The 14,738-nt window shown below is 40.9% G+C and overlaps 1 protein-coding gene across 1 annotated transcript in view; it reads left to right on the top strand.

The window, feature by feature from the left end:
• sucla2 (succinate-CoA ligase ADP-forming subunit beta) overlaps positions 1-12,279 on the top strand; it is a 30,437-nt gene extending 18,158 nt beyond the window's left edge. The window contains exons 7-11 of the mRNA XM_085383493.1: positions 3,500-3,661; positions 4,787-4,929; positions 5,066-5,186; positions 8,674-8,762; positions 10,054-12,279. Of these exons, the coding sequence (XP_085239619.1) occupies positions 3,500-3,661; positions 4,787-4,929; positions 5,066-5,186; positions 8,674-8,762; positions 10,054-10,128 (590 nt within the window). The 3' untranslated portion in view covers positions 10,129-12,279. The remainder of the gene's footprint in view (positions 1-3,499; positions 3,662-4,786; positions 4,930-5,065; positions 5,187-8,673; positions 8,763-10,053) is intronic.
• Positions 12,280-14,738: the final 2,459 nt, after the last annotated feature.

Here is a 14,738-nt window from a genome sequence, read left to right on the forward strand (position 1 = left end):
TAAAGCTGCACTTTCTTTTTGCCTTATAGTCTGATTTGTCATAACTTCTCCGTTTTGTGGTAAGCTTTTCTTTGGCTGTCACTTCTTCACCCTGACCTGTCTTATTTGGCTCAGCAGAACTGAAATGCTTTTACACGCTCACTCACATAAGCTCAGTGATTCTCTGCGCGATCAACCTCTCACATGTTTAAGCTGCGGGAGATTTCACTTGTCATGTTTGCATAGTAAGCTAACGATTAATAAGACGATGTCAGAGGAATTGGTGCACAAATTATCATCACTCACAGATCAGTGCTGTCGCTCTCTATACACAGTTCACACGATTGCAAAGTGAAAGCAAAAAAACAAGCGCAAATTCAAACGCGACTTCAATATGTCACATATTGACAGTGGCTCACCGATGCCAATGACATAATTACCCAGCTACATTTCTGAAAGAATGCAAAAGCATTGACATATATTTTTCCTACAATAGCCCGACGGGCAGGGAAGAGATAGATTTTGGTAGCCCGACTGAAAAAATCGCTAGCTCTGGGACATCGGGCTAGCGATATTGCGAGCCCTGTATCTGATTGAGGAATCACTCATCTTTGGAAAAGAGAGTTTATTACAGAGAAATGGCTCTTTCCAAAATAAAAGCTATACTATCCGCTTCTTCTGGGCTATATTCTCAGCAGCATAAGGAGAATCATGTGCTAACAGCTGTCTAAATGACTCGGCTAAAGTTAGTAGCATGCTTGCTTTTTTTTGTCTGCTTCCACTTGTCTTTGCACTAGGATGATGTCGGCGTAAATGTGCAGTCATATTCGTCGTGTTCCCACTAGTGCTTTCAGGTTAATCTCGTTGAAATGACCTTAACGCCACAACACGGCAAATCTCCGTTAACGAGCTACCGCCGATCGCTCCGTGCATGGGGCTAGACGGCCAACACGTTAACGAGCTAACTGCGCTAACACACTAGTTCACACCAATGTAATTGAGCATTGCATGGCACATCCAACATACTGTTTTACTTTAGTCCATGACTCGCTTACCTTCAGGGTCATACGTCACATGAAAACCAAAATAATTCCAAACGCCAGATCTGAATGAGAGTGGGGGAGTTCCATGTTAAAAGGAGAGCTTAACTTCTGTCTCGCTAGCTTGCCCTGCGCTCTTCCTTCTGACTATGCTGTCTGTGTTGAGCGCTCAGTGGATCTGCGCTGGACAGTGCAGCCTAGGCGGAGTAGTCGAACGCAGATTCACTGAGCGCTCAACACAGACAGCATCGTCAGAAGGAAAATTGATAAAATAAATTACAAATGTTGTATTGTTCGATACATATGCGTACCGAACCGAAAGCACTGTATCGAACGGTTCAATATCGATACGAATATCGTTGCACCCCTAGTAAAAACCAGTTTGGTCTTACCGAACAGTTCAGCATGTATTCAAATGAAAAGCATGCAGGTGCCCAAATTTAGTTTTGGAATTTTTTTTTTTTTTAAGGATTTGTAAATCTGGTAATCTAAAAAAATGGCCATTCATTTCATTGATGGCATTTCGTAAAAATTAATTACATTTTTTTTATGTCTTAATCCAAAAATAATATTATTAAGGAAAACAGTGGTGAGAGGCTGCTGCAAAACCACATTTATTGCAATGAAGTAGCATATGATGATTACCTTGGACATGGTTGCTTTGAAGATGAGGATCAGACCTGTGACCGGTCACAGTTGGCTGTCACATTAAAGACCTTTGGTGATAAAACTGAATCAAGACACTGCTATCAGTTTGCAACTGAATGGGGTTGTTTTGTGATAGTATGCCATTTAACTGTGATAAATCCCTGGGAATCACAGACCTGTGGTCATCTCCATGCACAGAAATCACCTTTAATAAATAGTGATATAGTTGCTTCAGGACGACTGTTTAGTTGGGAAGTGACTTGGTGCTTGGTAACCTTAATATAACCAGAATACAAGCTGCCCGGTGACCAGTTGAGTCTCCTACTGCAAAGAGACTCATCAGCGAGTTCAGCTCATTGGCAGACTGACCAAATCTTTTGGCAAATGTTTGCAACCGTTCTTTAAAGTAAAATATTCAATGCAATCACTGGGCAACCACCATTTTTTGTTTATTTGTTTTTTTTGCACAGGTGGATTGATCATAAAAGCTCTGCTAGCTTTTGTTTTACCAGGAAATGCTTTCATGGTGATTATAGTAACAAGCGCTGTTGCTGTGAATGCTACACAGCAAAGAGAGGCTTTACTTCCACATTAAACTACAACTCTTCACTGCTGTTGTGTTATCAGTCATGTTGTTCAGAAAAATATGTACTTGGACTGAATTGTGTAATCATTTTTGTCGACATGAATGTGCCTAGGCTCTCTTTTTTTACTAAATATAAGTGAGAAGCAGCATCAGCTTCTTGCTGCATTTTTCACTCTTTCACTCTTTTCCAAATCTTCCGGAAGATTGGTTGGAGTTGCACTTTTTTTCAGCTGCACAGTCATGTTGCTCAAGAGGGTTGACCCTGACAGACATTAACCATACACGACTTGTCAGTTTAATTGTTAGTTGGGGAATTTACCACTTGACAAATATCAGGATTCTTTAATTTCCCAGGCCTAGTTGACATTAAAGAAAAATGGAGCCATGCTAGTCTTGCCCAGGTTTGCAGTCTTGCTGACTGAGATGTGGTTGGTATGCTTGTGCAGCTCTTGGCCTCTAAAGGTCATTTTCATTTTGCGGAACAGACTAATTTAGCTGGACTTATGGGTCTCTGGCAAGGAGGAATGCACTGGGGTTTGTCCATGAAAGCATCCTGGAGATGATGAGGAGATTGATTTCAGTCTGAGGTGTGCGTGTTGTTCTGTCAGTGAGTCAGAGTTAATGGCTTTGCCTGATGCACAGTGATGAGCTCCTCAGGCATGAATCACAGCTCTCAAACACAGTTGTGAGGAAAGGAGACCGCTGACCTTTGTGCCAAACACTATGCTGAGTGCCTGATGAGCTGTTAGGTCCTCCTTCTGCATGATCATATATATATATATATATATATATATATATATATATATATATATATATATATATATATATATATATATATATATATATATATATATATATATATATATATATATATATATATATATATATATATATATATATATATATATATATATATAAGCTCCTTAGCTTCCTTCACTGTAGTTTGAGTGAAGCTCAGAGTGTTTCTTTTTCCTTGTACTCATAATCAAAGGCAGACATTTTAACAAAGTGTAGCCAGAAATAAGTTGTCCTCCTGAATTATTCTTTAATAAGCAAAACTCTTTCCTCAACATATTCAATTATTTGATCATTTCTGAGGTGATATGCATTTAGAAAAAAAGAACTCAGCTGCACATTTACATTCCTGGTGCCAGTGCCCCATGGCATGGCTCTCTGGCAGATGGAGAGATGAGCTGACATTGATCTTCTTCTAATGTCAAAATCTTATGTGTCTCCTTGTCAACAGTAATGTGCATGGATGCCAAGATCAACTTTGACTCCAACGCAGCGTACCGCCAGCAGAAAGTGTTCGAACTGCGGGACTGGACTCAAGAGGACCCGCGGGACCGGCAGGCCGCCACGGCTGACCTCAACTATATCGGTCTTGATGGAACCATCGGCTGTCTGGGTCAGTCCAAGCGAAATGTCAGAAAAGCTATTTAGTAGTTTCATTTTTTGTGTTTATTATAGCTTTTGAACCTATTTGGTGGTCATTTTGAGATATGTTCTCAGTTGTAATCCTGATTGGGTACTGCATTTCCCATAATGCTCGGTTATGCCAGACAGAAAATGAACGTTATAGGTTATAATGGTAACCCAGAGATATTAATATGACCAAACTGGACAAGATATGAATATCTATAGATTAAAAAAAGGAGCTTGCTAATTTGTCTGCGATATCCTGCAGTCTGTCAGTCTCCTGTTTACTGTCTTTTTCTCCCTCAACTTTCTAGCCACCTCAACTCCATACACGGCATCCCACAACATAAAGCCACCAAATAAGACACCTTGTGGCCTTTTAGTGGAACTGTTTGTTTTTCTTGACTTACTTTAAACAATGTCTCAGAAACAGTTCACAGGTCCAGCTGAGCTGCTGTGTTGTGTCCAGTGCTGTGCTAGCTTATCTGACACAATTCTGTCTCTTAACAATGAAAAGCAGATCATACACTGTGTTTTTTCCCCTCTTTCTTATGTCTTTAAAAATATCCAAACTCAGTAGCTTGTTGTTGGCTCTAACACTTTCTACTGGCTCAAAGTGCGAGGGACTCATAAATACAATGGGGTGGTATTTTACAGCACAGTGGCACCCAAGTCTTGTTTCCATGTGTAAAAACTATTTTTAGTGAGAGTCTGTAATGTTTTGTCATCATTTAAAGATTTCAAAATGGATATTAAACCATTTCCAACCACTTTCACATAACATAAGGAAGAAGTACAGTTAGTTTCAGACCTAGAAGTACACACCTGAGCTGCTTTAGTTCAAAGTGGTGCATCAGTATCAGCCATTAAAACCTACCAGCCTATCACCAATTGGCTTTTTATAACGACTATCAGACCAGACTTTGAGTGTAAAGACAGCACTGTCGTAGTAGGAGCTCTTTTAGTTGTGATTTAAATGTAATGCGTTTCCATTTAATGTCAGTCTTATTATCAATGAGTGTTTTTGGGTTGTTTTTTTTTCCAGTACATATTCAGTGCAAAAGAAGAAAATCCTCTGCCTGAATCATTTGACCAGTGGCTTTGTCTGTTTTAGTAAATGGAGCAGGTCTGGCCATGGCTACCATGGACATCATCAAGCTCCATGGCGGCACACCAGCCAACTTCCTGGATGTAGGAGGAGGAGCCACAGCTCATCAGGTGACGGAGGCCTTCAAACTCATCACCTCTGACAGGAGGGTAAGAAGATGCCAGCTTCCAAAGGCTGTTCATGGTTTTAAACAGGAAACTGTTGAAGCCCGATGTAGCTCACCCCTCTGAGCTCGTCAACATTCAGTTTTTGATGAAGTTGTTTCTTTTTTCTTTTTTTCCTCAGGTTCAGGCTATCCTGGTCAATATCTTCGGAGGAATTATGAGGTGTGACGTCATCGCCCAGGGTATCATCATGGCTGTAAGAGACTTGGACCTCAAGATACCCATCGTTGTGCGGTTACAAGGTGAGGAACAAACTGCTATTTTTTTTTTTTAATTTTCTTAAAAGGATTTAAAATGTGGCATTGTATTCATTAACTTGTTAAATTGAAGCTTTGACTTTATCCTTATTTGAATTTTTACTGTTGTTAAATAATTTCCCATGAATTTGATGGGGGATTGATGCCTCCCTCCTTCTGAATGTTGAACGAAAGGATGACGACCTCAGACATCTGGTAGCAGCCAGTTGAAGTGATTTGGGAAAAGGATCAGAGATTATATATATCTCATCTGCACTAGGAGCCCCTCAGGATCCCTCCATGAGAAGATCTTGCTGAATTCAGGGATGTCTGATCTTAGTGAGCTATGGAATGCAAGGAAATCCCGACAACTCTCCAGCACAGTATCTCAGATTGAAAACAAGTACAGATATTTGTAACGCAGATTTCATTACCAACCTGACCAACAGCCTAAACCTTGTTTTAAAAGGAAATGGAAATAGACAGGGGTTTGGGCCCAAACACAGTGTTGTAATGTTCTGGATCAACCACAGCCACAGGCTCCCCCTCCAGTGGAAACACACACTCTCCCCCACCTTGTCAGGCGGGTTAACTGGCAGCAGCTGGCAGTGCTGAGGGGGGGGGGGGACTCGTGTCCGTTTCATTTGATGCTTCCTACTTCAAAGTCTGGCTCCTGGAAACGCGCAGAAAACGACAAACACAAATGAGCTGTGAATTATTGTGATATCGTGTGATATATGCATATGTACATTCATACTCTATATTATCAAAGGAGGCCAAGTGTTGAATACAAAGACTTGCTGGTCCTTTGTGGCCTTCCAGAGAGCTGAATCCCTCACTGGGTGAAATTCCTCTGCCAATTTGGTTTTCTCATCTTTATTCATTCGTCAGTGCAAGGCAGTGAAATTTGCAAGCACAAAGAAATGGTGCATGCTTGTATTTGGAGCCTAAACAGAGCTGACATTTCTCAGTTTTCCTCAGGGTAACATTTTCTGCTCCTGTTTTCTATTTTGGAAACGAGAGGATGTCACCTCAAAATGCTGCTGCTGAGGTTTGCGTTCCAGCGCCAAGACTGTAACTGCACTGCAGCTTTAGACACGTTACGTGAATTAAACAGGAGCGCTGCCTTCTGTTTACATGTTTAATCAGTTTTTTAAAAGTTATTCTTTACACATTTTATAATCTAAGATGTAGAAGCGCTTCTGAAGTTGGATTGGAGTCATTAGGTAGTTCTGTCTTATATCTCAATTAGCACCTCTGTGGTCTTGTCTGCAAGTGTAAATGCACTGGTGACGAACAGGGCAGGTAGTTTTGGTGTTTTTTTTTGTTTTTTTTTTTTATTTTAGGGAAGCTTTGCATGTTGAGTTTTGACTGAGTATATGTCAAAGACATGGTTTGATCACCATTATAATAGTTTCTGGGTAGCTGCATAGTCAGAGACCCAGGCCCTTGCTAACTTCTGATGCACACCCATTCATTTTGTTCTATAAGCCTGAAATATGACAGAAATGACTCAGTTCTGAAAAGCTTCAATTGTTACTGCTGATTGGCTTTCAAAGGTTAAAAAGTTAATGCCACCCTCCTTTTCTTTTGATTGGCTGCTCCTTGCATGCTGTATTTTTTTATTTTTTTTATAGGATGTTATGATCAGCAGTGTCACAAGGCTTTGGATGATGACTCCTTGTTGGAGTCACCTGAACAGAGATGGACTTGGGCTGCTTTAAGGTCACTTTGTATAAAATCTGTTTCAAAGAGAAAATAAGATATGGGTGAAAGGTTCAACAACAGAGGAAGTTGCCTTCTTTAGCAGAGTACATCCTAGTTCATGGTTTGCAGCAGATGTTTTCAGTTCCTTTGTAGTGATGTGTGCTTCTTTAGAGGTTTGGACATACTTAACATACTTGCACAATTAAAAAATTGCTCATTAATATTGGCCATAGCAGAAACTTTGTGTATTTTATATTTTCTTCAGGGAGTATTTTCACACACAAAGTTTTTGGACATGGTTGAATGTAACTGAGATTTTGTTGATAACCTATAGCGATGTGATTAAATACTGTGGTTTGTTTTTCTACCTTCAAAATGAAGTTAATTGACTGAGTGCGGTTGATACTGTAAGGCTTCAGAGTACTCAGTCATTCAGTCATCTGAAACTAAATACTCTGCTGTTAGTCTAAAACTCTGAAGACTATTTGAATTTTAACACCCTGCAGTACAGGGTAAGATGGACTGCAGCAGATGCATTTGATTCATTTGGCAAGAATTCCTTCATGTATGCTTCATCTGCTTTTATCTTCTAAAGTTAGTGGTAAAGGGTAAAAGAAAGTAGTTGGAATAACTTTCCAAAGCTATTAAATTCTGTCTTGTAACCTCTTAAACATCTGCGGTGTTTTTAACTTTGATAAACTTTAAGCATCACACTGATGAGCTTGAAACTCAAATGCTTCATGGATTTTAAGTCAGAGCTACAAGTAGCACCTCTGTAAGGCTCTACATCAGCACAAAGACGCTTTTCCTGTGAGCCAATCCACAAATGTGCGTGTGACCAAATGACTTGTTAATCGGGGCCGGACTCGGATACATCAGATGGGTCACAGCTCCTAATTCGACTCTGGAAACTTGACTGGACCACGTTCTCCTTTCAAAACAGGAACATGCTCTTTTTTAAAATTTTAATGTTTTTTTTTTTTTTAAATAATAAATATACTGTGTGTGTCTGTCTACACACTGACAAGTTACTTTGGTATGTTTATACATGCTCTTTCGTGTCTAAGACTGCTTCCTGGTTTATCCTGGATTCATGGGTTTGTGTATTTGTGTCAGTGGCTAATTCTGTAATGTGTCTGCTTTGCTCTGTTTGTAATTCTTTTCTGGGTTGTGAGGTCTGTCTGTATAATCAGGCATTAAAGCAGATGTTGTTGATCTCCATTGATTTGTAAAATAAGCCTCCGTTACCATTTTTCCCCTATGGTTGTATCTGTGGTTGCCATGGCTGCACACCAGCCACAGAGGCAAGCTGAAAAAAGTTGAACCATGAAGTGTGAAGGCATCCACCAAACAAAGGAGGAGGCAACGGCTTGCTGTGTGACAGCAGCTTTAATAAAAACTGTCTGCTGGGAGGTTATAGGGCAGTTTTAGGGAAATTGAGTTTTCACTTTGGTCCGGCGAACATTTTCTTTTTCATCAAAGAAACTTCATCAGCTCTCCAAACTTCTGGAAAGACCTTTTAGATATTCAGCTTTGTTTTTCCCGTGTGCAAATGGAAACTGGTCTGAGGGTGGACAGTACAGGAGGCACAGGTATCCACAGAAAACCACAAGGAGGTTATTAGCTTCCTCGAGGTTCAAAAACATTCAACAGCATCCAAATGAATGTTTGCCGTATCAAGAAACTCTCAGTTCTGACAGTGACACAGCTGTAGGGTGGCCAAAGGTACTGCTGTTTTGAAAAACTGACTTTTTTTCATTTATTTTTTTTGTTTGTTTGTTCTCAGGAACAAGAGTGGACGACGCCAAAGCTCTGATTGCTGCCAGTCCGCTGAAAATCCTGGCCTGCGACGACCTGGACGAAGCTGCAAAAATGGTACGCACAAAGACCCACGTTCAACTCAAATGCTCACGTCATAAATGGGGAGAGCAGGGCTGACATGTACCTGCCTTTAGATGTGTCGCTGTATGCGAGGAGGCGGAGGGTGTGTGTGTGTGTGTGTGTGTGTGTGAGAACCAATGTGAGGAAAAACGTCACTTTACATTTATAGCACAAAGTAACCAGAAAGCAGCAACAGTGTGAAAGCGTATGTGAGAACAGGGTTGGGGAGCAGGTGTGCCGGGAGGCAGTTTGATAACATTTTATTAAATCTTACTCTGTTCTAAACACTTTTCACATCCAATTAAGCTGCTTGATTAATTGCTTAAAAGTGGACTGATTCCAGCTTTCATGTAATGATTATATATGTGGAAAATGGTTGTATTTGATCTAAAAACAGGATATTAGTGATGAGCAGGATCAGCTTTGTTAGATATGTGAGTTAGCGAGGAAATGAAAGCCTTTGTTCTGTTCTTCTGGAGTTAGAATACAAAAGATTTTCAGGAAAGATGAGAAAGAATGAAAACCCTTTAGATTGTTGTGAGTGGAGAGTCCTTGTTGTTAGATTAGGAAAAGAAACGTGTATCAGTCACCTGTATTAGTAGTTGTTGTGTTTGGTATTTTTGTTCTGCCAAAATAACTAAAAAAATTTTTTTTTAAACTTTAGAATTAATATGATTTTGGAGAAAATTACTAGACAAGTATGACATGATATGGCATGAAACTGCAGCGTGTGTCTCAGTGCACAAACCACAAGAACAAGACTGCACATGTGCAATCAGCTGATTAACATGTGCAGCTGCTCTGTGACTGTTCAAGTAGAGTTTGAGGTGTGCGTGTGTCGAGAGAAAAATATGCGTCTTCTAGATGACACTTGGGCGGCCCACTCCCACGGTAAAAGTTCTAGAAAAAGTTTTAGAAACGTAGAACGTCAGCGGCTAAGTTGGTAGTAATGATGTGAAGTGAAGCATGACTGCTGTGAGTGATGGGGATGTCAGCTGTCAAACCTGAAGTGCACTATGTCTCAATCCTAAATTGAAAGCAGAATACCTGCATAACACCTGAATTTCAGACTTTTCAAGCACAGTCAGGAGGAGGATTGGGATCCCATTGAAACAGTTGCATGACTTCAGAGACCTGTATCATTTGTGTCATCTGTTCTGTATTGACTGTCTTAAAAAAAAGGTCTCCTTTTTAAAAACACGGGTTTGTTGGTTAAATAAAGGTCAATTGTAAAAGTATGTTATGTTAAATTTTATTTCATGAGCCCACTCTGCTCTGTCCACAGGTTGTAAAGCTTTCTGAAATCGTCTCCCTTGCAAAGGAAGCTCAAGTGGACATCACTTTCCAGCTGCCCATCTAAGAAACCCAACCTTTCAGATCTCTTCCTCCAAGCACTTCCTCTCTCACACCCCTGGGTCAGCCTATCAACAACACGCCACTCCACTACCCAATCAAACAGCAACATGAGCTAGAGAGAAGACACATTAGGTTAGCCCTTTGTTGAACCTGTTTCTGGCTCTGTGGCACAATGACACGACTCTGAACAGCCCCCCCCCCCCCCCCCCCCTTTACTCAAAGTCTCAAACCCAGAGAATACCCTTAAGTTGCACTTGAGTCGATACGCACAAACCTCCTCCTCCTCCTCGTTCTTTTTTGCTCTCTTCCACCCTGAGAGGGAGACTCGCGGTGAGCCTTTCTGTCTTCTTTGGTACTTGTTGCGAACACTTCCTTTGACCTACTTTGAAACAATAATAGAATAAAAACAGTAGCTTTGTCTTGTTACTCGGTGTTCAGGTTGGGGCTCTTTTGAGTCGGATCATTTCCTGTTTCCAGCTGAATGCTTGTGAGTTGGGACCCACTAGTGCTGTCCATTACACGGTTTAGCACGAGTGCCTTTCAATCTCTAAATAGGAATGTATTCCTCCATTCACGATTTTCTTTGTGTGTGAGTGAAGAGCTACAAACAACTTGCTGGCAAGCTTGACACTGGCATGAGGAAACAACCTCAGTTTTCTCCTTAATGGAGAATCAGCAGCATTGATTTAATATTGGTGGGGTTTATTTTCCATGCAGGCCTCAGTGTTATTTCTGTACCTCCTGTAGGCATGAGTTCCTCAGCCTCCTTCATTACTCCTGATACAGCAGATGTTTCCTCCTTTCAAAACTGCACACTCGGCACGGACGGTCTTCGGGTTCATCTCTGACTTTACCTGAAGGTTTGAACGGCTCAATCCGGTTTAACCCGGGTTTGAACGAGTCGCATTTGTTTGCCTGAATTATTAGACACCAGACCTGCGGGCGTATCGATCGACGTCAGGATCTGAGCGAGTATTGATGAGCGGGCCTGGCGTTTGGGCTGTGCCCCAGCTGTGGTGGAGCTCGTGTGTGGGTATGTTGAACACAGGTGATACATCACAGCTAACTTTCTTTTTTAAAATAAATGAATTATTCAGTGTTTGTGTTGGGCACCTCAAGTTTTGCCAGGAAGGAACATGGAGATCAAAAGTTGAATGATCTCAAAGTAAATCAAGAGAGCTTGGTGTACGTTCCTGTTCCCATGGAAACTGCTCCTGCTTACCTGCCAGGTTTCAACCAGATGGAGTTCACATCTTGTGACCATCTGAAAATCAAAAAGGCCGTTGTTTTGATGTCTTTCATGACAATACTTTTAAGATCTTTGTTTTGAGCTGCTAATTAATCCAAATAAGGAATTTGAAGTATTCCCGGGCAGTGTGAAAATAATTAAACAGAAAATGCAAAAAGTTCTCAGTTGCAGTCTTCGTGTTTTAATATTGAGATTATTTTCCAAATTGAAACTGCACAAAACAGGAGGACGCAAGCACTTCCACTGTCATCCAAACAGTACTTGCTTATACTGTCTAAAGGGGGCAGCCAGGAAGTCTGAAGGTTGACGTTCACAAGTCACAAGTTTTTCCGGTTGAGCTCAAACTGAAGAGGACAGAAAAGTCACTGGTTCCGATTGCAGGTTTATCACCGTGTTCAAAGTGGTCATTGTAGGCAACTTTCTTGTTAAATGAACTACTGCCATAATTCCCCCCCCCCCCCCCCCCCCCGGAGCATGAAAGTCACCAGAAATGGACTGATGACTGCTGAAGACACTGGAATTTTGTGTCGTTCTTTATTTATCTGCTTTGTTCTCTCTATGGAATAATTCACTGGTTTAGACCTCTGCAGTTGCTGCTCCCGTGTGTTCAGTCGTGCCATCGCGCCACAGTCTATTAGCTCCTTTTTTTGTTTCTGTTTGTGAAGTCAGAGTCGAGGTTGGGGTACTCCAAGTCAAACTGTAAAACGGCTGTAGGTTTTTTTTCCTCCTTCCCTTTACTCCTCCTCCTCCAGCTCTCCAAACACAAGCCGACATTGTGAGTTGTACGTCATTTATTTTATCTTGTAAATAACCAGACTGATGTTCTCGCTCTGTAAAATATTTATGCTCCTCACAAAGAGCACAGCAAAGGAAGAAAAAGAAAAGAATAAATACAGAGAACACCAACTTTTCCCTGGTTGAATTTCTTGTCTCCGGTGTGTTTTGTCTTGGACACTGTACAAAGCTGAGCATTTATTTTGGTTTAATCTTCTTACCAAAAAATGCCTAATTGGTGCTGAATGTAGTGGCACCATAAAGCCTCAGAAGCCTTTATTTAGTTTCCTGTTAAAGAGCAACTGTTTAATGTTTTGTATGAGTTTGAAATCGAGAACCTGCAATAGTCTTGTGAGATAGTGGAGAATACTATTCATACATCCAGGCCTCCACCCATTTCTTCTGCTTATCCGGGGCATGGGTCACAGAGACAGCAGCCTAAGCAGAGAGGCCCAGACTTCCCTCTCACCAGCCACCACCTCTAGCTTAGTTTGGCAGGAGGTCCTCGGTGTGCCAGGGACACCTACAGCCGGAGGCATTCTACTAGGCTGGCTCCTTTCGATGTGGAGAGGCTCTATTCTGAGCCCTACTCAGATGAGTGAACTCACCACTTTCTCTAAGGGAGAGTCCAGCCACCTTTTGAAGAAAGCTTGCTTCTGCTGATATCTGCCATCTCGTACTTTCAGTCACTACATAAGCTCATGACCATCGGTGAGGGTAGGGTTGTAGATGGACCGGTAAATGGTGAGCTTCTCTTTTATGCTCAGCTCTGTCTACCATGACGGACTGGAACACAATCCACATCACTGCAGGCATGGCTGCAAAGTGTCTGTTAATCTCCCCTCCCCCCTCACTCGTGAAGAAGACCCCGAGATATTTCAACTCCTCCACATGGGGCAGCAACTTGTTCCTGACCCGGAGTGGGCACTCCACCCTTTTTCAGCTGAGGACCATGGCCTCAGGTTTGGAGGTCCCAATTCTTGTTCCTGCCGCCTCGCATTCTGCTGCAAACTGCTTCAGTGCTCGCTGGAGGCCACCACCTGAACAAACCAGCAGGACAACTGCAAAACGCAGAGATGACATTCTAGATGAGTGTTGGTTTGATCAAGCGGTTTGGAGAGGTAAAACCTGTTCCCTTGTTAGTCTTTGTTGAACTGATTCCAAGTATACCAAAAAGAGTGGCCAAATCAGTGTTGGATAGGATGAATGCACTGGTGAGTTTAGCAACATCAAAAGGTCTGGAAGACCAATGAATTGGACGATTGCAGAATTCTTTCCTGGGTTAAGATAAAACCTTCCACGACAAACAGCCCAGTCAACAGCTGTCGCAACTGCAGGTGGCTCATTGTCAAGAGACACCTTCATGAGTGGAAATGCAGAGGGTTTACAACAAGGTGCAAACCACTGGTTACAAAGGATACCAGAGGATTAGACTTTGCCAGAAAAAATAAAAAAGATTCTGCACTGCTCTGGAAAACAGAGGACAAATGACACCAAGTAAGTCACAGTTACAGAAAACAACTAATATTCACTCTAAATTTATCGAATTACCCACGCTGTACAGCCTCTATTCATGAATATACAGATTACTGTCAGTAGGAAAAAAAAGACTTTTTTACTTGTTTGTTTTTTTTTGTTTTAATGTTACGTAGAAAGCAGTTTGTGAAAATAAATGGTGGTTGCTCCTTATGTATGGACATTGCTTGTGGTGTACCCCAAGGGTCAGTTTTGGGTCCAAAATTCTTCAACTTGTACATTAACGACATCTGTAAAGTGTCCAAAGTATTAAAAATGGTTCTCTTTGCTGACGATACAAACATTTTTTGCTCTGGTGATGATCTGCAGAATTTATTGGAGGGTATGACTAATGAAATAAGTAAAGTGAAGTTCTGGCTTGATAAAAACAAATTATCATTAAATTTGAATAAATCTAAACTTATGTTATTTGGAAATAGTAGTTTAAATACAAATGCAAAGATTCAAATAAATGGTGTTGATATTGAAAGAGTCAGTGAAAATAAATTTCTGGGGGTAATAATAGATGAAAAACTTAACTGGAGAGCTCACGTAAGATATATTCATTCCAAAGTATCACGAAGCATTGCAGTACTAAACAAGGCAAAACAGGTATTCAACAGAACATCACTTCATATTCTCTACTGTTCACTGGTTTCACCATACTTAAGCTATTGTGCAGAGGTCTGGGGCAATAACTATAAAACCACATTACATTCACTTTTTACTCTTCAAAAGAAAGCAATTCGAATCATCCACAATGCAGGTTATAGGGAACATACAAACTCACTATTTTTGCAGTCTGAAATATTGAAAATTGACGATATAGTGAAATTCCAAACAGCACAAATTCTATTCAAAGCAAAAAATAAAGAACTGCCAGGTAATATTCAGAGTATGTTTTTTTTGAAAGAAGGAAGTTATAATTTAAGGGGTTTTTGTAACTTCAAAACAATGAAGGTACGTACTACAAGAAAAGGCTTTTGTGTTTCTGTTCAAGGAGTGAAACTATGGAACAAACTGAATATGGAATTAAAGCAATGTCCAAACATAAAACTGTTCAAAAAGAGTTATAA

The sequence above is a fragment of the Rhamphochromis longiceps genome, linkage group LG16 (assembly GCF_057381845.1).
Source record: "Rhamphochromis longiceps isolate RC_006_pf linkage group LG16, R_longiceps_female_GT1.1, whole genome shotgun sequence".
In the NCBI taxonomy this organism is placed as follows: domain Eukaryota; kingdom Metazoa; phylum Chordata; class Actinopteri; order Cichliformes; family Cichlidae; genus Rhamphochromis; species Rhamphochromis longiceps.